General features: G+C 51.2%; 3 protein-coding genes across 5 annotated transcripts in view; 1 reads left to right on the plus strand and 2 right to left on the minus strand.

Annotated features, from left to right (window-relative positions):
• Positions 1-23,983, minus strand: part of MED1 (mediator complex subunit 1) — an 86,094-nt gene that overhangs the window by 15,084 nt on the left and 47,027 nt on the right. The gene's annotated exons all lie outside the window — the stretch shown is intronic.
• On the plus strand, positions 274-4,874 carry LOC142595174 (transcription factor CP2-like protein 1). Its single transcript, XM_075722745.1, has 15 exons — positions 274-356; positions 458-609; positions 696-769; positions 2,070-2,175; positions 2,250-2,356; positions 2,460-2,612; positions 3,282-3,392; positions 3,479-3,576; positions 3,649-3,703; positions 3,835-3,928; positions 4,019-4,109; positions 4,227-4,306; positions 4,389-4,534; positions 4,712-4,763; positions 4,837-4,874. The coding sequence occupies exons 1-15, from the start codon at positions 274-276 to the stop codon at positions 4,872-4,874; spliced, it is 1,440 nt and encodes a 479-aa protein (XP_075578860.1).
• Positions 8,336-23,983, minus strand: part of FBXL20 (F-box and leucine rich repeat protein 20) — a 44,251-nt gene continuing 28,603 nt past the window's right edge. The window contains exons 5-16 of one of the 3 annotated variants that reach the window (XR_012831714.1): positions 23,063-23,157; positions 22,497-22,565; positions 22,195-22,290; positions 20,739-20,865; positions 18,634-18,702; positions 16,780-16,910; positions 15,283-15,343; positions 14,701-14,745; positions 13,216-13,272; positions 11,932-12,144; positions 9,629-11,022; positions 8,336-8,452 (exon numbers count right to left, since the gene is read on the minus strand). Coding sequence is in view for 2 of the 3 variants with exons in the window: in XM_075722602.1 (XP_075578717.1) it covers positions 10,915-11,022; positions 11,932-12,144; positions 13,216-13,272; positions 14,701-14,745; positions 15,283-15,343; positions 16,780-16,910; positions 18,634-18,708; positions 20,739-20,865; positions 22,195-22,290; positions 22,497-22,565; positions 23,063-23,157 (1,077 nt within the window). In the remaining variant the exon portion in view is untranslated. Of the gene's footprint in view, positions 11,023-11,931; positions 12,145-13,215; positions 13,273-14,700; positions 14,746-15,282; positions 15,344-16,779; positions 16,911-18,633; positions 18,709-20,738; positions 20,866-22,194; positions 22,291-22,496; positions 22,566-23,062; positions 23,158-23,983 lie in introns of all 3 variants that reach the window. The other 2 variants (XM_075722600.1, XM_075722602.1) reach the window with 2 other exon arrangements.

Below are 23,983 nucleotides of genomic sequence, written 5' to 3' on the forward strand. Positions count from 1 at the left end.
GGGGGCTCCGGCTGGCCACTTTGACCAGCCCCACGCGTGCCCCCCCCAGTACCCCCCTCCATTTTGTATTAACAACAAACACAGGGTGGGGACCCCCCACCCCCACCCCACTATTTACTGTCAACTCCCTCCCCAAACTGGACTCAACTGGGCCCAACTGGGCGCAGTCACCACCCCTCCCTGCGCCTATAAAAGCTGGGGGGGGACCAAGCTGTCCCTCCCTGCTGGCACCTTCTGTGTGTGTCCCCCCCACCCCCCCAAAACCCCCCCACCATGCTTTTCTGGCACGGTCAGCCCGACCATTACTGGTCCAGTCCTGGGGAGATGTACCCCATCTCCGGCCCCGCGCTGCTCAGGTACCCCCCAATCCTAAAGCATCCCTTGTTTTTGGGGAAACTGAGGCACAGCTGAGTGCCCACCTTTTATTTTTTTTTTGGGGGGGGTCTGTTTCTCACAGGGACCCCCCCGTGCTGCCTTACCTGAAGCAAGAGGAACCCAACGGCATCTCCACCTCGCAGCCCCCCTGCCCAGCTTTCCAGTACGTGCTCTGCGCCCCGACTTCGCCCGCCGTCCGGCACCACGAGGAGACCCTCACCTACCTCAACCAGGGTGAGCTGGGGAGGGCTGGGGGCACCCCAGGGGGGTGGGACCCCCGCTCCGGGGGCTCAGCACCCACTTTTGACCCCCCCTCCCAGGGCAGTCGTACGAGATCCGCATGATGGGGAACCCCCGGGTGGAGCCGGGCGGGGAGGGACGGAGGATGCTGAAGGTGAGATGGGGGGGACCCCCCCAAAAAACTGGGGTGGAGCCCCGGGGCAAAGCCTGGGGCAAAGCTGCGGGGCAAAGCTCTGACCTGAAGAACCAGTTCAGCCCCAGTTCAGCCCCAGCTCGGCCCCAGTCCAGCCCCAGTTCAGCCCCATTCAGTCCCAGCTCAGTCTCAGTTCAGCCCCATTCAGTCCCAGTTCAGCCCCAGTCCAGCCCCAGTTCAGCCCCATTCAGTCCCCGTCCAGCCCCAGTTCAGCCCCATTCAGCCCCAGCTCAGCCCCAGTTCAGCCCCATTCAGTCCCAGTTCAGCCCAATTTCAGCCCCAGCTTAGCCCCAATTCATCCCCAGTTGATCCCCAGCTCAGCCCCATTTCTGCCCCATTTCAGCCCATTTTGGCCCCATTCAGCCCCAGTTCAGCCCCAGCTCAGCCCCAGTCCAGCCCCATTCAGCCCCATTCAGTCCCAGCTCAGTCTCAGTTCAGCCCCATTCAGCCCCAGTTCAGCCCCAGTCCAGCACCAGTTCAGCCCCATTCAGTCCCAGTTCAGCCCCAGTCCAGCACCAGTCCAGCACCAGTTCAGCCCCATTCAGTCCCAGTTCAGCCCCAGTCCAGCACCAGTCCAGCACCAGTTCAGCCCCATTCAGTCCCAGTTCAGCCCCAGTGCAGCTCCAGCTCAGCCCAATTTCAGCCTCAGCTTAGCCCCAATTCATCCCCAGTTGATCCCCAGCTCAGCCCCATTTCGGCCTCATTTCAGCCCATTTTGGCCCCATTCAGTCCCAGTTCAGCTCCAGCTCAGCCCTGGTGTAGCCCCAGTTCATCCCCAGTTGATACCCAGCTCAGGCCCAGTTCATCCCCAGTCCAGCCCCATTTCAGCCCCAGTTCAAGCCCCAGCTCAGCCCCAGTTCATCCCCAGTCCAGCCCCAGTCCAGCCCCGGTGCAGCCCCAGTTCATCCCCAGTCCAGCCCCAGTTCATCCCCAGTCCAGCCCCAGTTCAAGCCCCAGTGCAGCCCCAGTGCAGCCCCAGTTCAAGCCCCAGTTCATCCCCAGTCCAGCCCCATTTCAGCCCCAGTCCAGCCCTGGTGCAGCCCCAGTTCATCCCCAGTTCATCCCCAGTTCATCCCCAGTTCAAGCCCCAGTGCAGCCCCAGTGCAGCCCCAGTTCATCCCCAGTCCAGCCCCAGTTCAAGCCCCAGTGCAGCCCCAGTCCAGCCCTGGTGCAGCCCCGTCTCTCCGCGGGTCGAGGGCCCGTGGCGGTGGGCTCAGCCCACAGCCGTGGCTGGCGGCGCGGGCCTGATCCTGCCACGCAGAGCGTGGTGCGGGTGGTCTTCCACGACCGGCGGCTGCAGTACTCGGAGCAGCAGCAGCTGGAGGGCTGGCGGTGGAGCCGCCCGGGCGATCGCATCCTCGACATCGGTGAGCGCTGGCTGGCGGGGCCTGGGGAGGGCCTGGGGGGGCCTGGGGGGGCCGTGCTCACCCCCCTCCCGCAGACATCCCCCTCTCCGTCGGCATCCTCGAACCCCAAATCCACCCCACGCTGCTCAACACGGTGGAGTTCCTCTGGGACCCCTCGAGGCGGACGTCCATCTTCGTGCAGGTGGGAGCCAGGCCTGGCCGGGGGCTTGGGGGGGCTTGGGGGGGGACTGGGGGGGCTGGCGGGGGTCACGGCGGCCACCCCCGACCCCTCCGTCCCCGGCCAGGTTCACTGCATCAGCACCGAGTTCACGCTGCGGAAGAACGGGGGGGAGAAAGGCGTCCCCTTCCGCATCCAGATCGACACCTTCGGGGCGGGGGGCAAGGGGGACCCCCCCGAGCACCTCCACTCCGCCAGCTGCCTCGTCAAGGTGTTCAAGGTATTGGGGGGGGGGCACCAGAGACCCCAGGGTGCCCCCCATTGCTGGCAAACCCCGCCGTGAGCGTGGGGCAGCGCCCGCTGCAGCACCCTGAGGGGCTGGATGCATGAGGGTCTGGGTGCACGGGGTGTGGGTGCATGGCAGGGTGGGTGTATGGGGGTCTGAGCACCCCAGGGGTGCCTCAGGGATTTGGGTGCACGGGGTGTGGGTGCATGACGGGGTGTGGGTGCATGGGGGTCTGAGCACCCCAGGGGTCTGAGCACCCCAGGGGGGTGGGTGCATGGGGGTCTGAGCACCCCAGGGGGTCTGGGTGCCTCAGGGATGTGGGTGCACAGGGTGGGGGTGCATGGGGGGTGGGTGCATGGGGGTCTGAGCACCCCAGGGGGTCTGGGTGTCTCAAGGATCTGGGTGCATGGGGCGGGGGTGTGTGTGTGTGTGTGCATGGGGGGATGCATGGGGATCTGAGCACCCCAGGGGTCTGGGTGCCTCAGGGATCTGGGTGCATGGGGTGTGGGTGCATGGGGGTGGGTGCATGGGGGTCTGAGCACCCCAGGGGTCTGGGTGCCGCAGGGATCTGGGTGCACGGGACTCTGGGCTCCTGGGGGTCCGGGGTCCCCGCTGGCCACCATGGCGGTGGTCCCAGGGCCACGCTCACGGCCCCCGGTGCAGCCCAAGGGAGCAGACAGGAAGCAGAAGACGGACCGGGAGAAGGTGGAGAAGCAGCCGGCACCAGAGCGGGAGAAATTCCAGCCAGCCTACGAGAGCACCGTGCTGGCCGAGGTGGGACCCGGCCCTGGCACCCCTCCCTGGGGGCCGGGGTGCCCCCCCCGGGACCCTGCGCCCTGACCCCCTCCCTCCATCCTCAGTGCGCCCCGTGGCTGGACACGCTGGGTGCACCCCACAGCCCCCCCGGCACCCCGGGGCTGCCGTCTCCTCACCCCTTCAAGCTGCTGAGCCCGGAGAGGTAAGCGGAAACCCCCCGGACCCCCAGCGCCCGCCGGGGTCCCCCGCTCAGCCCCAGCCCCTCTCCCCGCAGGGTGTGCGTGTCGCCCGCCTGCGCTGCCGAGAGCCCCGCGGAGGGTCCTGGCGAGGTGAGGGTGCCACGGGTGCAGCCTTGGGCACCCCTATAGCCCCGCCATGGCCCCCCCGAGAGGCCGGCGGGGCTGAGAACGCGCCCGCTCGGTTCATGCCCCGGCTGAGGCTCCGCTGCTGCTGCTGGCAGGCGCTGAGCCCCTGCGCATCCCCCCTGGAGACGCAGCAGTGGCTGCACAAGCGTCGCTTCTCCGCCTACGCCCGCGTCTTCGCCAACTTCACAGGTGAGGCCGCGGGCAGCTTGGGGCCAGGGCGGGGGGGACAGAGCCACCCCCCGTGGCTGTGACCCCCGCCCTGAGCCCCCCTGTCCGCAGGCGCCGACCTGCTGAAGCTCTCCCGCAGGGACCTCATCCAGATCTGCGGAGCCCCTGATGGCATCCGCCTCTGCAACGCGCTGACGGGCAGGTGGGCTCCCGCATCCCGCGGGCCACCCTGGGGCCTCTTTTCGGGGACCCCCGGGAGCCTCCGCGGTGCCTGGCCGGATCCCTGCACCCCCCGCCAGACCCCTCTCTGCCCCCGCAGGTGCCCCCGTCCCCGGCTGACCCTCTATGTGTCACGGGAGCCCGCCGGCGGGGCCGAGGGCGCGGAGGATGGATGCTCAGGTGCGGGGCGGGTGGCGTGGGGTGGCGTGGGGACGGAGGGTCCGTGCTGATGGCCCCCTCCCCGTCCTCGTCCCGTCCCCAGGGCCGTACCAGGAGGTGCAGCTGGAGGAGCTGACGGCGGCCGAGCTGACGGGGAAGCTGGCCGAGCTGCTGGGGCTGCCCGCGGGCCAGATCCAGCGAGTGTCCCGGCAGGGACCCTCCGGCATCCACATCCTCATCAGCGATCCCGTAAGGAGCGGGCAGGGACACCCGGGCGGTCCTGGACCCTGCAGCCACCCCCACCCCTCGGGGTCCCCAACCTGCTCCCAGCGAGGCTCGGCCCCTGTGGGTGCCCCTCGCTGCAGCGGGATGGGGGCGCGGGGAGGGGACACAGCCCCGGCCCGACCCCCTCACCTCGCCCCGCAGATGATCAGGAACCTCCTGGACGAGACGTGCTTCACAGTGGCCATCGGCAAAGGTAACGCGGCGGCCACGGGCAGGCAGAGCTGGGCGGGGGGCGATGGCCCCCGGCTGAGCCGTGTCTCCGGCAGCGCCCGGTCCGGAGGGCTACCAGCTGGTGCTGCGGTAGGACCCGGCCCCCGGAGCTGCATCCCCCCCGGGAAGGGACATCTCCCACCGGAGCGAGGTGTGCGGGGATGGAGAGAGGAAGCCCGGGGCTGGCTCAGGCCCCAAAGCCCACCCTGCAAGCACGGTTCGCCCTCCCTCCATCCCCGCCGGGCTCGACGGACCCCTCACCAGAGGGGCGAGAGGCAGGGGTGCCGGCCCTTCCTCCCCGCGCTGATGGCGGCTGCATCCTCGCGCCCACCGCGTTGCCTTCGCCTCGTCCTTGTTTTGTATTAAAGAATGGAACCAGCCGGCCCCGAGCCTGGCATCGTCCTCACGGCGCCGGCTGGGGTTTGGGCGAGGGGGTCCCCGGGGGTCCCGCACCCGCCGCGGGCTGGGAGCAGCCCCGTGGCCTCGGGGAGCCCCTGGGCCAGGTTGGGGAGCGGGGCCGGTGCGGGGCAGCCCGGGGGTAGCCCCTCTTCCCCGGCGAGCCCCCGGCAGCCGCGGGGTCAGCGCCGAGGAAGCCCGGGCAGAGCGGGTCCTGTGCCACGCCGCGGGGACGGAGCCGGCCACGGCGCAGAGCCCGGGGCAGCCTGAGCTGGCAAAACCCAGTAAACGCCATATTTCTGCGTTTGGGCTGGGAGAACGGGTTGTTTTTAACACCGAGTCCTTCCCCGCGAGCACCGTCCGGCGCGGCTGCTGCCGGCACGGAGGGCAGAGCTGGGTGGTGGAGCGAGACGGGGGAGGCCTTCGGGAGGAAGCGACTCGCAGGGCAAAGGATGGGTTTGGGATGAAGAAGGCGGCGGCGGTTTCCCCGGGGAGGAAGGATGGAGAGCCGGCGGAGCCGGAGGACGCGGGCCAAGGAGCAAGGAGGGCACCGGGGCAGCGCAGCCGGGACACGGGGGTGGGCGATGGGGGTGCGGGCAAACACGGAGAGAGGGGAGGGCAGCGAGCGCGGGGGCAGAGACCGACACGGGCCCAGGGACCGTGGTGGGTGCAGGGTGGGGAGGAGGAAACACCCGCGACCCTCCCCAAAATACCCAGCCCTCGCTGCCCCCGCGGGGCTGGCGTACAGCGCGTCACAGACAAGGGACGACCTCGCTACATATATATATTTTACTTTAGTTTTACTTTTAGTTAATGGCATTATTATATCCACACAGTGTCAAGGAAAGCACAGATTACAATATAATTAAAATAATATTTTACAGATCTCTCTATAATATATATATATAATCAAGGGAGCGTATGACAAGGTTCCAGCTCGCGCGTCCAGCACATCGGACTGAACAGACACCGTGAGCCCACCCGAGTTTAAAAACGCGTTAAAAACACCGAGGAGGCCCCCCGGCCCGGGGGTCCGTGGGCTCCGCAGCCCCCCGCCGAGCCCGGGCCAAGCAGCGAGGGGAAGGGAGCTGGCGGATGAGCGCGCCGAGGCGGGGGTTTGCATAGAGGAGGGGGAATAATCCCGTTTGAGCGGACTCGGAGATAAAAGTGGGGGCCTCTGGCCAGCGGGGAAAGCCGAGGCGAGCTCCAAAACCAAGGTGAGCTCCGATGCACCTTTGGGGCGAGGGAGGTTTGCGGCCGCAGCACGCAGAGCCCCGGGGGAAGGCGGGTGCTGGGGGTGCGGGATTGCTGGCGGAGGGGGGCATTTCCAGGACGCCCCCCCCAGCAGCCTGGGTGCCCTCCCAGGGCAGGGGCTGGCACAGCCTGGCCGGCCCCACCGTGTCACCAGATGATGAGATGCGTTTCCTCGTCTCTTAAAAAAAAAAAAATTTAAAAAAATCTCCAAACTCCACGCAAGTTAAGCCAGGCAGCCGGTTAAGTGGCAGCTGCTGGCACGGAGAGCACGCACCGCATGTCACCGCGACGGCCGGAGCCGCAGGGCAGTGCCAGGGGAGCGGGGGCCAGACCAGGCGTCACCCATGGTGGGATCCGCGATGTCCCCGCTGTACGGGAGCCCCGGGGACAGCAGCACCGGCGCTGCCCAGCACCCGGCCACCCAGGAAGGGTCCCCAGGGTGCGAGGGGCTGGGAAGGCACAGCCCAGGCTGCCCGAGCATGGACTGAAGCTTTGAATGAAAGAGGAAAGTGGCTTCTCCCCTCCAACCTCCTTTTTTTGGGTTTTTTTTTGGCCCCATGCAACTCCCTAAGCTGCAGCACAGGGACCTCGGGACCCATCGGGGGAGCTGGGTGCCTCTGCCAGGCTTCAGCACGGAGAGAGCACAGAAACCTTGGCCAGCTTGCTTGGACGCCAGAAAAGAAAGCAAAAGAGGGGGAAAAAAAAAAAAAAAACAACCCACCCAACCAAACCCAAAACAACCTCCCCCCAACCACGCAATCCTTCAACAGAAGGGGACAGGATGTTTTAAACCTCATTTTTGGGGCATACCCCCAGGACACTGGAGCTAAGAACCTTGTCATACTGACACCCCCCCCCCCCCCAAAACCCCAACCCAAACCCAAAACCATGACACCATGGGCCAGCCATGAACACCACATTCAGAGTAAAATTAAAAAAAAAAAAAAAAAAAAAAAAAAAAGAAAAGAAAAAAGAAAAGGAAATTACAATGACATTTAGAAAATAGGAATTTGTTAAAGGTTTTGTTTTAAATAACCATTGCGACAGCATGTTACACTTGCCGCATCCTCATGGGGAACGGGCACAGAATTGAGATAAAAAGCGCTGCTGTGTGTCTTGAAAGTCCAGAAAAGCCTCATTTTTGGTTGCATTAGATCTCCTCACACCACCTCCCCGGAGGATCCCTCTCCACCCGCCTGCTCGCGCCCTCTGAGCGCGCGAGGCCAGGGCAGCTCCCCCGGGGCTGCGCTACGTGGCCGGGGCGCGGCGCCGAAAGGGAGACCCGGGTTACAGCAAAACGCTGCTTTTCCAGGGGGTAACGCGGAGTCCAGCCTCCGCTCTACGTCCGCGGGACGCAGCTTCGACAGAAGCATCTTAGGGTTCGGGGGCACACTCCGGTTTTCAAGGGAGGGCAAGGAAAGTATATGTGTGTGTATATATATGTTCGCCAATGTATAGCGAACAGCCCACGGTCTCGAATCAAGGCTCTGCCTTGTCCTGCTCGTCTAGCGCAGAGGCTGGAAAAGACGCGCTTGGCGCAAGTAGGGAGCTTGCAAACTGATTTGCTTTTCAGTCAGGGCTCGCTCCTCCCTGAGCCTTCCCAGTAGAGCCACCATTTTGCATCACTTACCCCTCAAAACAAAGACATTCCTCCCAGCGCTGGGCCCCGAACGGCAGCGCTGGGTGCCCTCTGCACCCCGTCAAAGCCAGGGCCAGCACCCAGCGCTCCTCCAGCTCAGCTCGCCACCAGCCCGGCAGAGACAAGACGCATGCAGAGCAGAAACAGCATTCCCAAACACAGCCCACGTCCGGTATGCTGTCACGTGCAGGACGGGTTTTTTTTTGGTGGTTCTTTTTTTTTTTTTTTTTTTCTTCTACAAAGGTATTCCTCTAGCAAGACACAGCTTGGAAAATGGTGTTTATTGGTATTTATAAATACAAACATAAAGAGTCCATTTGAAGACGGATAATTGACTTAAAAGGACACTGTCAAGTAGTTTGAGCTACCTTAATGCTGTCACCCTGTTTGGAGGGGAAAAAAAAAAAAAAAAAAACGCTTTGGGTTCTGTATTCTCGAGTTTTCCCTTGAAAACTCTGCTCTGTTACAAAGAAATCAGTCAGCCAACTACGCTCTGGCTTGCAAATCCATTTTAGCTCTCCCTTGCCACAGTATAAACTAAGCCAAGTGTTCTTCCCAGAGCTGTGCAAATACTGTGATTGCTGGGTGCTGCCCCAGGCACACCCGCCCGTCCAGAGTCAGTCTGCGACCCTGGGAAGCGCCATTATCTTCTGCCACCCTGAAAATCGGAGAAAGGAGCTCTGCAAATGAAGTATAGGAACATGCTCGTCGAGGAGAGAGAGAGAGAGAGAGAATCCACAGCGCTAAAGAGGATTTGAATAAATATAACGGATTAAAAGCGATCTACAGGAAAGGAATTGACAGTATCCTTTTAAACACAGCATACTGGATTTCCTCCCAGCAGACTGTGCATCTGCGAGACTTTGTTAAGCATATACAGATGGGTCAGGGAAATCTAAGTTGTAGATGAAGGCGATTAACAGCTTCGGTGGTACTAAGCGACCCTTCTGCCTGCCTGAATAGCTCAGACGGTGATAAGAGGGTTGGGAAGCAACACACTGTCCTCAAAGCAAACCCACAGTGAAAAAAGAAGCCCCTGGAACCCTAAAACAGCGATTCCTCGTGCTGCATCCCGCTCTTCCCCCATCATAAGATTCTTCAGCATCAAGGTGAGGCAGCACTTCCTTGGCTGCTGGCAGCCAGGATGATTAAAGAGACTTGCTCCTCTCCGTCTCGGTCAGCTGGGAGCCATCCATAAACACGTGCGCTCCCTTCCACCCCGGGGTGCAGACAGCAGGAAGAGCGCAATTACTTACACGTCAGCTCGTCTTCCACAAACCTGTTAGAGTTTGACCAAGTTCTGCCCCATTAAACATGTGGCATCTGCCCATCTGTTCCCATGTTTCATACTGGGCATCTGGAACTGCCAGCGTCAAGGAACTGGGAGTTCAGAGCTGGCCGGGGCTGTCTACGCTCCTCTGAAGGACCTGGGCTAATCTTGCCTGAAATTCCTCAAAACCAGCTGCTACGAACACGTACCCTGACAAGCTGGGAAGGACTGGCACATAGCAAACCCCCACTTCATTCAGATGGTTCCTTCTCCAGGGCAAGCCACTTACCTGCAGAAGATGCAAGAGTCAGCAAAATCACCCAGCGCTCGCACCTCAGCGTACAAAAAAAAAAATTGACAATAATCGAGGGCGTATTTCAGGCCTGCTGTTCCTCCCGCTTCCATTAGCAAGTCATTATTCCTTGATCAGGGCAACAAGCAAGAAGATTCTACTTTGCTTTTCCTTGGGGGCAGGATGAAAGGTTGGAGAGAAAGGACAGCAGGAGTAGGGAACTTACAGTCGCTGGAACAGAGACTGTAACTTTTTCCCTATATCAAGAATTATATTCTTGTCGCTGGGATAAAACCTGAAACGCAAAACAAATTCAGACACCCAGTCGCCGACAAAAACAGACCAAGAAGCCTACAGGAGCCTAGCCTGTAGTGCAGCTCACTTGTCATTTTAAAAACTTCCAAACAGGTCGTTACAGGCTCATCAGGCTTCTAATGGTATAAAGTCCTTTTTTTTTTTTTTTTTTTAAATTTAAATTATTGATTCGTAGCTTTTGTTTGGTAAATCTCAACAAATTACTGAACTAAGAAATCTGTAAAAAAAAAAGCAGGATGTAGGGAGGGTAAAGAAAATGAGCCTGACATTACAGATTTCAAGCTATATCACAACAATCTAGGAAGCCTCTGAGCTGGACGCTACAGAACACAGAAGAAACAGATGAACCTTCAATGTGAGCATGCTCAGGGTGGTCAGCAGGGAATGGGAAGTAGAGAAGCACAAGTAAATCATGTCTCACAACAGCTGCTGTTTCATTCCCTCACTGAAAAATGGACGCGAAACTTGTTGGGATTTTCAGGTTTGGTTTTGTTGGGGGTTTTTTTCGTGTGTGGTTTTTTTTTTTTTCCTTTTTGTCTTCTGGACAACAGATGCAGGGTTAAAGCATGTTCCTTTCCTCTCCCCCTCTCCCCATTTCAAAGGATTTCAGTTACTATTCCAACCTCATCAGCAGCGACAGTCATTCTGGGTTCGCAAAAGCCTCCCCTCCTTACCGCAACGATTTCATCTGAGCATGCCCAGTAGGAATGGTTCAGAATTATACCAATCCACCTACAGAAAACGCCAACACAGCTCCAGCTCCCATACTGCAGAGTTCATCAGTTTGCTGGAACAGGTGGGGTGTGTATATGTATGTGTATGGGTGGCTACAGGGGCCTGGCACCACAGCCCTGCTCACTGGCCCTTGCAAATGACACTGGTATCGCTTTCCTTGAAGATACTGGTGTCCACCGTAATTCTACAAGGGTAATTAAATACTCAGTTTGCAAGGATGACCACTTCCAGTGTCATAGGATGATGCAACATCTGCAGAAGCGTTGTCTGCTGCCCCCGACCGAAGGAGGTGGAGTCACAGGCGCGAAGTAGGCAAGGATTTTAATATTGGGTAAATGGGTCTGAAAAGACAAACACAATGTGTAAAGTGACAAGGGTAGTGGCAGCGCAAGAGTCAAAGAGCAGTTGAAATAGGCCTGGCTTACTCGTTTTCAGACTACAAACTAACACACGCATAAAAACTAGAGCTGAACTTTCAGTTCACCAGCATGATTTCCCCACAGACTGGATTAGCAAGTTCTTTGTTACCAGAAAACAGTTACAGGCAGCAGGAAAAAACGATGCTCTTTCCTCGCCATTAAGCCTGTGGCAGCCATGAGGAAACAGAACATTTAACTGTACGGATCTGTGTTCTCTTTGCAAATAAAATGTTATCATTACACCTCTTTTACAAATGGAGGAATAGACGCAGGAGGGAAATCACTGGGACACGGAGTGCCTCAGACGCCCAGCAGCCAGCGACAGAGCAGCCCCGGCTCTGTCGCACTCGCAGGGACACGCAGCCTCCCTACAACAGCCTGGCTTTATTACAGGATTAGCTGGAGTTATTTATATGGGAGGTGTCAGTATAAAGTGCACTGCAATCTACGCCGAGCATATAAAGTCGTCGAGAGGAGGTGCCATTCTACACCTTTGCTGTGGCACTAACTCGCGGTCCCACGTTTAGGAGAGCGCCGTCGTGTACGAGTGCTTGTAAAATGAGCGCTTGCACGCTGGGTCTCCTCTGTTCCTTTCTGCTACTACTCAGTGAACACAGCAATTATCTCTCTTCCCTACCAGCTACCATTCATCCCCATCCAATCTGCTGAGTGCAGGACAGCTATTAATTTCATAGATGATGGTTCTCACAATACTTTTAAGAATAAGCACCAGATTGTGAGGAATCTGAAACCTCAGCCCCCCCCCTCCTCCCACCGGATAAAGCGTTCAAGTCATAGCCTTAGCAGTGTTGGTTTTTTTTTTTTTTTTACCTTGAGTCTCTTGATCCCTGCCCGCGTGATTTGCTGACAGTCGTACAGTTCTATCCTCTTCAAGCTGTGGCAGCTTTTCAGGTGCTCCAGGGAGGCATCCGTGATCAAAGGGCAGTTGTCCAGCTCGATCACCTCCAAGCGATCGTGTGCGCAGGCGCCGTTTCCCAAGTGACGAATCCCGTCGTCCGTGATCAGCTCACAGTGGGACAAACTCTACATCCAAAACACAGCAAGTTAGCAGCCTCTGCTATCGGCACACAGAAGCCAACACCCTGCCGGGGGACACTGTGGGATGAGAGAGAAGATGGCCCACATTTCACAGGTTTGGACTGGTTTGCCACACTGGTTTTTTGGACGGGTCTATACTCCCTCCTTGCACCGGAGCCACTGCTGCGCTCCAGGCGCCGGGCTCTGGGGGCCTCCAACGACCAATGTGCCTGCAAGGGGAAAACCCATAGCCAAAGCACAATGGGAAAGGCAGCTGCTGAACGGAGACCAACGGGGCCAGGACGGCACAGAAATGGAGCAAATACCTCTGCTATCGAAGAAACTACATTTGTAAAATCTGTGGCTTTACACATCACAGGAAGGACCTTGTCACTGGGTCTAAGAACCAGCAGAAATACAATGTCACCTACTTGGTGCATTTTTTGGAGGGGCTGCATCTTAAAAGTTCTCGAGAAGGAAGTGGGGCTTGAATTAGGAGACAGCATCAGCCTGTTGCTGTGTTGACAGGCACAGCGTGCAGAACAGATGGCTGCACAGGAGAACCCACTGACTGTATCCCCCCACCTCCCAGGACAGGTTTTCTCATGATGACGACGGAGCAATACACACAGGGACGCAGAGGAGGCCGAGACTAAATTCCCAGAAATTTAGACCAAGAGGAGCATTGCTTTCCAGAGCCAGCAAGGCTTTCCAGGTCTCAGCTGCCCAGCTCCATACTACAGGTGAGAAGAGCTGCGGTCTCCTCTCCCATGGATGGACTGACAGCCCAGTCTGTAGACAGATTCTGCTAGGTTTGCTGAGGACAGCCAGAGGCTGGTACCAGGAGAATCCAGTGTCCTATAATTAATTTTCAGGCAGCTGTGGGTGCCTGGCATATGATTAATGCTAGCAGTAGGGGAGGGACAATAGGTTCTTCAGGGTCAAGTTTCTAGCCGAATTCTTCCAAGCCTTCGCAACACGTCTATGAAGTCAGAGACACAAATCCCCATGGGCAGTGCTTAAAATCCCTTTGTTTATAAAAAGAAAATGCTGAAAGGTCTCACTTGTAATACTCACCAGAGCCTGAAGCCGTGGACAGTGTATGGAAAGCTGGATTAGTGTACTGTCTGTTATCTGAAAAAGAAAAAAAGAAAAAGCCCTTTCATGCTGGGTGCTCTGCACAAGGACTTTTTTTCCCCCCTACAAAGGAAAAACTGCAAACTTTTGCCTAATCCCTGACAGCGTTCCCCACAGGAACTCATCTCCTGTGTGACCAAGTTTCAGATGTACAGATTCTTCCACTCCCTTACAGAAATCAACTCATGTCCTTAAAGGACTGCTAAGACACAGGTATTGGGTTTTTTGAGCTTCCTTAAGTAGCTCTCATGAAATAAGCTCCCAGTTAATAGAAGCAAGTGAGAAGACCTCTTCAACACCCCAATGTCTCCTAAATGTTTGTCTCTGAAAGTACAAGAGGTGTCCAAATCCCCTTCCAACAGCTTGGTGGACTGCTGAATCGTTCCTCTTTATTCTTCAGGAAGAAAGAGACTCAACACAATGGCTTTCTAATCTAAAAGCATTCAGAAGGGAACTTGCTGGGCTGTCTTTGTTCAATGCAGTCAGTCCAAGGACACAGCCCAATTTTTCTTCTTCCTTTTTTGGGTTAACTTTAAATCACTTCCTGTCTGGACTACCGTAATTTCCGCTTGTGATCTCCTGAATTTCTGCCCTGTAAACATCAGGAAGTACAGAATACTGGGGTCACGCTGTTCTCTTGGCAGGAAGCAAAATCCTATTATCTCCACTGTCTGTATCTGAATCGATTTCAAATCTATCCTTTGGGTTAGAGATTTTTCATGGACTCTTGAGTAAATTCAACTATTTTCCCCTGTAAATGCTACCTTGAAATGGTTATCACCTTATGGCACATACCCTACAGAACAGTGCGTAGTCACATATAAGAGACCTCCTTAAAACTAACGAAGACAGCTGCAGCACAGGGTTATAAGAGACTCAACAATAACAGCCTCATTACATCCCACTGCCTTTGAGGAAGGCTCAGGGTAGCACGGGCACCCCAGCTTTATTTCAAGTTGTTGCCGTGTCCTTTATAAAATCATTGCTGTTCAAACAATCTGGCTATGTTTTTTCAAAACAGAGCTAACTTCCATTATTTCTAGCAAGAGATATATATAGATACATATATATATATATATATCTATCTATCTCTCACAAACCTTCCCTTGCCTTACACACAGAGATCTCACTCTGGGACTTTATCTTGTGTCAAGGGTCACAATTCACACATCTATTACATGACCTTCAGGACACATCTATTCTTATGAAAGATTTCTTTTATTATTTACAGTAGCATTCATTACTATGAAATATGAACAAAGGACCAAACCGCAAAAGTAATGTTTTCTTATCCAAATACACCCGATCTTCTTGCTCAGGATTCTAAATCAAGTTCTGATTTAGAGACAATCTACTTTTTCACAATCTTTCCACGCTGCTGTGACTGTGCTAAAAAAAGTAACAGCCAGAGGTGGCACCTCCTACCTGGACGCACTCTTCCAGGTCCATTTTTTCAAGCTCGTGGCAGTTCTAGGAACAAACAAAAGATTGCACTTAGTTTGTGCGTTCAAAGTTCAGACAGCAAATATAAACACAACTACAATAAGCCAGTCCTTTTTAAAAATGAAGGTTTTTCTTCCATGAAACATCATGAGGGAAAGGGAAGTTTGCTGCTTCTTTACGAACGCTACCAAATATAGTAAAGGCAATCTAGCAATTTCACTCATTTAAAGGCACCGAGGTTTTTTATTCATAGAAAGTAAAGGAGGTTAAATTTAGGGTCAGTTGTATAGAACACAGATTAATCTAGAAAAAACAAACGGTAAAGTTCATAACTCTCAAGTACTTAACATTTCAAGTAGTTTGGATGCACATTCTCCTAGATGTGTGGGTCAGGACAATGCCAAAAATTACATACAACTTAATTTTTGTAACTTAGCTCCCACTCAAACGTCGACATCCAAAGCATTACAAAAATCTACATTCAAGAGAAAGCCACTGTTTGTTCATATCTATCATGAAAGGAAAGCAAAGATACTTGATGAAAAAGTGGAAACGAGCACTTACCCTAGCTAGAGTGGTAAAGCCCACATCTGTTAGTTGAGAACACCTTGCAACTTCTAATATTCTGCACAGAAAGAATTTATAATAACCATGGTGGAGTCATTTTGCTTTTCAGAGTATTTCATTAAAAGCTTCCAGCAACCCAGAAAAGTTTGACCTGGTTTAGGCTGTGTTCTCTGAGAGGATAATTTGCACAGAGTATCCACCCCTCTATACCTGAGTGTAGGTCACAGGGAAAGAAAAAAAGAAGTCAGGCTAAAAGGGAACTCCAAGGGTCATCCAGCCCGTGCCCTGCTACGAGGCAGGGAGGTCTAATCTGACACATGTTGGACTAAGGTGCTCTTAAAAACCTTCACTGCTGGACACTCCACAACCTCCCCAAGCAATCTCCTCTGCCTTCCACCCAAAATACAGATCCTGTTGTGAAAAAGGGTGTAATACACGACAACCTGGCAGATGGGCATGAAAAGAATAAATATTTAATGCCACGACAGAAGCGTCTGAAGTCTTCTAAGAGGCGAACTGCTTGCTTCTGTGATAACAGATAAACTTGCTGGCAGACAGTTACCGCAGCTCTACAGGGGTTTGCTTCGCAACATTAACGTATTTATCCACCTTTACAGAAAAGAAAGCCAACTTGCCTAAAGCGCGTTATGCATTTTACCGTATGGAGCTTAATACTGTAAAGCTGCAGCTGAACATAAACACAGGAGCCATTTGGAACCAAAACCATGTTTTACCTTCCTCTTTCACAACTGGTTTCCATACACTTGTATGCTGCACTTTGTACCCATAATTCTTTAAATGAGCTTCTCACAGAAAACAGTTGTGGGTTCCCCCCCCCCCCCCCGAAGGCATGTATTTTATGCCATTTAAAACAGGCCACTCAGCTGTTACAGATATCAGATAATGAAACTGTCTCTTCTTTCTGCACCTGGCCATTTTCTGAATTATAGTGAAGTCTTCCTGAAGAAACTTGTCCTAATAAAAAAAAAGGTCTTAAAAAAATAAAGGAAACACCTGCAGAGATGTCACTGGAAGCCCACTCTGTCAAGCAGAGTGAAAGTTAGCACAAATTTTGTCTGCTACAAAATCATCATGAAAACCCTGTTAATGTCACATGTCAAGAGGAAACAATGTTGTTTAAATGTGTTTTCAGTTCCCAATACAAAATGAACCTAACCTTAACTGTTTTTCATAGAAGAACAGAAATAGAAGAACAGAACTGCTACTAAGCGAGTCTATTGGCAGTGCACACCACCACGGCACGGAGCTCTTTTACCACTGTTTCACTCGCACAAGTTTAGAAACCAGAAGTTTGGGTAAAACGACGACCTTCCCCCAGCAAACGCCTGGAAAAAGCTCAGTGATAAAAAGCGCACTTTCAGAAAGACATTAGAGTCTAAAATGGCTCAAATATTACACGACCGTGTCACCAAGAGCCTTTGGTCAACATGCAGTGGGTCACTGGAGCTCAGGTAACTCTGCATGAAAACTTACCTAAGCCGTGGGCAGTTCTGTCCCAGGGCGTTCAAGACGGCATCTGTAATGTTAGAGCAGCCTGAAGCACACAAGGATTGTAACTTGTGGCATCCTCTGCATATTGTAATGAGACCATCATCTGTTATTTGCTACAAGAAAAACAATAACACCATCACAAGCCATAACAACGTAGGTGGAGGTGCAAGGCACTGCATATTTTCCTTCTCAGACTTCCAACCGGGCACTTCACTGAGGCCAAGTTATGCTTCTTTCAACCCAAAAATGCGCTCAAATATTTCACTGGAGCAGCCGAAACAGGATAAGCCACACTGAAGTGACTTGTAAACATTCGGAAAGTGATTCCACATGCACGGAAATGTTTCTGAGCTTGGGCCACGTGAGCGACGGGGGAAGGCACGGTAGCTGCAGGCCTAGACTCAGTCCCCTGCCTTCCTCTGCAGCCCTCGCTTGTTAAGACTTTCTTGGCTGAAGCTCAGGGGAAAAAGTGCCTAACAGTCAGAGTTACCCACAAAATAAGCAGCAGGTTGTTTTCACAAACAGCCTTTTAAAAATAACACTTTGGTGGTTTGGGACCAAAACCTAAGCTGCGAGAGACGGGCTTACAGCCCAGATCACGTTAAATTCACCCCGTGGCACCCCAGCTCCATCAACCCGCTGCGTCCCCGGACACACAGGGTCCGTCCAGCCCCGCGTGCTCTGCTCACAAATCTGGGCTGGCAACAGCGCACAAATCTGCTCCAGATGCTTCCCCGCATGAGCACAAAGGGCTGGGACGCGGCGTGGCCGCGTCGAGGAGCCGCACGGGATCAAGAGCAGCGCACGCAGCGGGATGAGGGAAAAAGGACAACAAGTGGCAGAGGCCGTGTGCATGCTGGAGGAGCAGGTTAAGCCTCCCTCAGTTCTTCGGTTCTGGATTTTTCAGAGGCAGCCAGGCTCAATTGCCACAGAAAAGCACCAACCTAGGGACTGGCACTGCTGCTTTTAAAATAGCAAACAGCAAGTCTGTGGGCTGGTAAGCCCCAGCGCTGGAGTGAGATGAAACAGAAACTGAGGAGAACTTGGTATTTTCAGTTCAGGAGATCAAGAACCTTATCAGTTTTCTTCTCCCTTCCACCTGCTTGCCTCTCCCCTTCCTGCCTCTCCCCTAGACGCCAGACGCAGGTCTGGAACTTGCTAACAGTCCAGCTCCTCCTTTGCAAGCACCCAGTCTCGGATGGATGGGCACCAGTCCCTAGCCAGTCCAGTAACTGGTAAAGCCACTCCTCAAACGGGACCGGGAAAGGACAGCCCTGCAGCCCCCAAAGGCCTTGCCCACTTCTGTGGAAGAGACTGCCCAGTTCCCGACTGCATCAGACTCACTGCACGAAGGTATGTACAAAGAGCCCGTTCCAATTTCTCTTTTGGCATAAATATACATTTTTGGCACTGCAGAATAATGGGTTTACAGCCCTTCTGTGCAGGGAAACTGCACTTCTTGGTTCAATTTCATAAAGAGACCGGAGGAACCGCCTGGCTAGATCACCACACAAACACTCCAGCCTGACGGAAAGAATTTTTCCAACTAGTCCTGGAAATGAGTTTAGAAGCCCCATGGGCAGGGCAAAGAGACAAACAATTCTGATAAAGTGAATGCTATGACGCCGTTTTGGGGGCTTATTCAACATTACTGAATGCTACCAAAAAGCTGTTTTTCATCAACTATTTTTAAAAGTCTCGTAAATTTACAATTGCCCTGTCTGCACAGATGATGACGTTTCTGGGATGGAGTACGTTCTGCATGGTTCTGCTTAGGGACGGCCTCTAAATGCACAACAATGGCTGAGTTAGGAAATCATAGGAAGCTTTACTTACTAAGCATGTTTGGAGGTTTAAAGTCACCAGTTCAGGACAGTGTGCACCAATGTATTTCAGAGCTTCATCCTCAAGACGGAAAGAAAAAATTTAGAGACAGAAGCAACCTGTTAATACTTGAAGCAGTCTTCAAAATAAAGCTTTGAGAACAATAAAGCATCTGTGGTTTGGATAGCTATGGGGGAGGAGGGCAATGCACTGCAATCTCAAAATACACAGCAATAACTGCATGCCTTTTTTTTTTTTGCCTTTTTTTTTTTTTTTAACCCAGTCTCAGGAACAGAGTTCAAAGACCCACAACACTGAGTTACTGATTTAAAGAAAAGCTGATCTGATCAAACATACATAATTAACAAAGCAAGTAGTGAAATCAGAAACTATTTACAGGAATTAAGGAAATGCTTCACTAGTGAGGACCTGTAAGTAACACCGTTTTATATTGCAATACTGGAACTCAAAAAAGGTCTTATTTCAATGTGAGGAGCACAAACATATCCAGGTTGCTTTCTGATGACAAAAAAGTCCACTATTCTTAAATCTGTAAGAACAGATGGCAAGTAATTGATAACAAGGATGTATTGCCATCAATATTACTCAAGACTCCATAAATTACTAGAAACTCAAGCTGTTTCTGTGACCCGAATTCTCAAAATAGGCTGAGATTGTTCTATCTTTAATCAAGCCATTTTTACAGCCATGTAAACCCATCTCACATATTAAAAATCCAACAGCAGTATAAATTTAGAAAAACTACTGACTATAGCCCTTACAGCTGGGCTTGCTTGCGCGCACAAGGGTATCACTGCTTTGTGCACATAACCAGTGTATTATTGCTTCGCTTACCATAACAAGCTCTCAGGACTTTCTGTGTCCATGCACAGGAGAAATATGCTTTTTGCAAAATAAAAACATATAGCTGTTTATCTATACACAGTAGACAAAAATGGCACTTATTGACTCATACTTAAGGAATCCCTATGCCCAAGGAAAAAAACCAAATCCAAAACAAATAAGCACTGTCAGCGTTCGGGTACAAGGACCTAACAGATCAGAGATCATTTCCAGGTCTACCTCGAGGCTCTTAAAACTCTCAGGAGTCTCTGGGTCACAGGTTTCAAATCCTGCAGGTTCAGTTTTACTCTCCTTTTTCAAGGACAAGATTCCGAGATACGCATTTGCTCCTTTCTAGCCTATCTGTCTGCATTAGAAAGACCCCAGCCCACTTAACTCCTTTTTTTTTTTTTTTTTTCTACTTAGTCCCAACATTCTTTGTGAAATAGCTTTGCAAGGAGCTCTTGTTCATTAAAAGAGTAATGCTCAAGGCTGATGTTCCCCATACCCTGGTTCATAATTGATGTAACTCCTTAGTAAAGTTGTAATACAGTGAAGTATTTAACACATTCAACTTTTCAAGGATTCACCAGGTAAGACAGTAAAGAAAGATTGAAGGGAGTTAGTCTAAATAACAAAAAGTATAACAAGGGGGCAAAAAAACCCCTTTCGGCTGTAAGAGTTAGTGCACCATTTATATATTCCAAAGTACAAGCATCGCAGTCTCTGCAGCCTCTTCAAAATATACTGTTATAGCTCAAGAGCTGTATGATATACTTGAGGGAATAGTGCTGTGCTCCTGCCTGGCTGCAGAGATCTTGTCAAGGAGTCACATACACGGTGACTCTCTTTGACTAACTAGAAGATCCAAACGACACGTAGAGGAAATTCTATCACCAGCGCTGACGAAAGTACAGTCGTGCTTTCTATAATTTTCCGAGCCTTCAGAAACTGATGGGTCTAGCCATGAATAACAAAGTTATCTCCTCTTTAAGAAAGTTTGCTCAATGTGTTCCCGACGGGGAAAAAAGAAGAATGATTCTACAGCTAGATATGCAATTTGTTCACTGTCCCACTATTCATGCTGAGCTCAAAGCTATTAAAGAATTTCAATAAAAGCAGTTAATCTCCAACAGACACATTGTGAGTAATTCCAGTAACGTAACATTTCTGGAAACAGAAAAATCCACGATACTTCATCCCCCTACTTTCAGTTACAGCAGAAATAAGCCAGCTGTTATTATTTAATTTGAGCACTCTCCATAGAGCCATACCTGCGTGCAGCCTTTCAGAGACAGGGCTTTGAGTCCACCACAGCCTCTCACCAGAGCCTGGATGCCATCCTTAGTCACTTGGTCGCACCAGGAGATATTCAGCTGTTCCAGCAGTGGGCATCCCTCGCTTTGGAGGTGAAAGGAAAAGCGTGGGAAGCTTGGTTTTGTTTTGGAAAGAAATCCTGCTTCAAGCCAGAATCTAGGAAATTCCCATTTCTGGAACCCACGTGAGCGCAGATGTACACCCGCACCGCCCCACACACCCGCGGGGGACACGTTTGTCAAACACCATCTCCAGATGCGAAGAGCTCTCCAGAGGCAGTATCAGGAGCTCTAAAGCAGGGTGTTAGTAGGGTAGAAGACCACCGATTTATCCCATTTTGGACGCCTCCCCGCTCCTAAACAAGGACAGACACTATGGGCTTTCTGGATCTAAATACAGCCAAACCACCCTCAACAAAAACCACAGATAGGGCTGATTCCTGCCATGCTGCTTCTATCTTTCCAGGTGTAACTTTGCATTTGCAAATAGCTGCCAGCAGGAGTAACACTCAAGCGTAATTTGTAATTAGGAAGAGAGATACATGCTATCATGTATTTAAGATAGCTGCAGCACAAATTTGACCACGTGAAATTAGAGACAAGGATGAAGACCCTCAAGGGAAGGAAAAACCAGGCTCAAAGTATTTTCATGTAGCTACAGAAATAATTTAATCATTCATTTGTTCTTTCAAATCTGTGTTTTCTTCTGGTGTTTAGATTCACCCTCCAGTATTCTTTCCCCCTGTGATACAGCTTTCCTGTATTTTCTTTTATTCCACTGGTATATCGCTTGAATTTTTTTTTTAATAGCGTGGCCTCTACTGTTACCTTTAGTGGGTTTTTTTGCCTCCTTTTCTCTGTCCCAATATCTTCCCACCAATGTCTGTCTATCCCTTCCTTTTCTAGATTACTTGGAAATTCCACTTAGCACATTTAAGCAGTTATATGTCTCCTAAGCAGTTTAAAAAGACAAATAAGTCACATGCTGGTGTTCACCTTCTAGCTACGTAAACAACTGCTAAATACGCAATGGTACACTTACAATAAAGAAGTTGACTGTTAGTAAATGAGCATTTTAAAAAGGCAGACTAAGACTTTAGTCTCCCCAGAAATCCCTCCTCCAAGACTTTTAATAGAATATAATTCTTCTTCTACTGCTAATAACTATTAGGACAGATACAAAAAAGGTCAAGTGCAGCTTTTAACCGAGTCGTCCTCCTCTGCCTCGGCAAACGAGGAGGCACAACGTGCGAATGCTGAGCTCTGCTGGGGAAGGCCTGAATTCTAATCACAGTTACACCTCAGCCTATGTCAGCCTACATCAGTCTCCTCCAAGGCACAAGAGACACATGGGGCAATGGTGGATCAGACTATCTGGAAACAACTGGCAAAAGTCAATGTTGTTGACTCCTACCTCAGTGCTTTCAGAGACAGGTTGGTTATGGAAATGCAGGAAGCCAAATCAAGGTGCCTGAGTTTAGAGCAGAACTTACCGAGGCTGGTACACGTACTGAAAGAGAACATACAAGACACACTCATGCAACAGATTTATTCAAAGTCATATACATTTCATATGACATGCACTGTATTATCTACCGCACGCACAAGCCTGGCCTTCCCTTAAAAAGAAAAAAAAAAAAAAAGGGATGGAGAATGTAACACGGTGCACACAGAAAAGGGGAAGACAGGGCAAACGGAGATGAGAACGTTACTCACGCATCTGTGATCTTGGTACAGCCATTTAGGTTCAATACTTCAATATTTCTGCAGTTCTGGGCAAATGTCCTTTATTAAAGGAAAAGGAAAGCAGTATTTTTCAGGCAATATTTAACTTCCAGTTTGTTTGGGTTTTTTTAACAGCATTTGTTTTAACCATAACACATCAGATACAATTTTACAACATTGTCTCAAACAAAATGAATACATAAATAAATAATGAGTAAATAAATAAATAAAATACATTATTTATGTTGTTCCGTATCTTGCCTTGGGATTTCCCAGCCTAAAGGCAAAAGCTTCTAATTCAGTGCCAATTACTACTTAGCCTGTAGCAACAGCTGGCATTATTTTAACAAGAATTGAGAAAAATGGCTACTGCATGAAGTTAAAAAATGGTAAATTAAAAAGGCTTGTATGTTACCGCTTTCGATGTTTTAAGTTAGACACACAGGCTAAAGAACTTGTTTCCGAAGCGTTCATAAATTATTCCAATCCTCTGTGGTTGTAGAAACCGAATCGTTCTTTACACCACATTTAAGAGCAGAAAGAAGCCGTACCACTACCTTAATGCATTGTCTCCCACTTCTTGACAGCCACGCAGGCTTAACTGCCGCAAGAAACCCCCACATCTTTTAGAAATATTCTCAACTACCCGGCCCTGTCGGAGACAGAAAGAATTACATTAAAATCCAAAAGTCACCTGATCATTCAAAAAGTTGAATTCAAGTTTTGCAGATTAACAACAGTCTGTTATTCTAGGTACAAGAGTGCTAGGAAAACAAAAACACCTTGATAATAATCTAAGGCAGGGAGAGGGAGAATTATTCAGCTTCTGAAGATGGAGAGACAGGGAACAATTACTGAAAGCCATTCAGGCTCATGACTGAGGAATTTCGGCCAGTTCAGAGCTCCCACACATCGATACAGACTACCCAAGAAAGATGAAAGCACCAATGCCATTGCTACAACATGAGCAGTAAGATTTACAAATACGTACAGTCAATGTACTATAAATGGATATGCTTAGATTTCTATTCAAAACAGAGATGAGGCAGAACCAGCCCACGAGTTTTATTCTCACAGAAAAAGGGATTTAAGCATTTGTGTTCAAGAGATCTAGAAAATGCTTTTTAAATTTCAAATTTGTAACTAATGGAAGCCTCCAGAGACCCCACTATAAGCTAGCATTTACCCAGCTATTCCTCACTGCGAACAAGGTGCAAAAACCATTGAGAGAATATTTGTATCAGTGTCCAGAAATTCAAAAACCTGCCCCTCTACTTTAGTCTACGTGGTTGTTCATGACGGAACAGGAACTTCACTCGGTTCTTCAAGTACTAGTTGGCATTTAAGAGCTCTATAATGATGAAGATATTCTTCTATGGTCCTTTTCCAGTGGGGGGAAAAAAAAAAAAAAAAATCAATTATCCAGCTCAGTACAACCACAATACTGCAATCAAAAAAGGGACACCAGCTTAGCTAGA

Source organism: Pelecanus crispus, chromosome 18, assembly GCF_030463565.1.
Source record: "Pelecanus crispus isolate bPelCri1 chromosome 18, bPelCri1.pri, whole genome shotgun sequence".
Lineage (NCBI taxonomy): Eukaryota > Metazoa > Chordata > Aves > Pelecaniformes > Pelecanidae > Pelecanus > Pelecanus crispus.

What these genes read in the sequence shown, in the direction of transcription:
- LOC142595174 (XM_075722745.1), top strand. Translation starts at nt 274, where the DNA reads ATGCTTTTCTGGCACGGTCAGCCCGACCATTACTGGTCCAGTCCTGGG. An exon ending in GGACGTCCATCTTCGTGCAG is followed by an intron (nt 2,357 to 2,459) that starts GTGGGAGCCAGG and finishes GTCCCCGGCCAG; the next exon opens with GTTCACTGCATCAGCACCGA. An exon ending in CCGCGGAGGGTCCTGGCGAG is followed by an intron (nt 3,704 to 3,834) that starts GTGAGGGTGCCA and finishes TGCTGCTGGCAG; the next exon opens with GCGCTGAGCCCCTGCGCATC.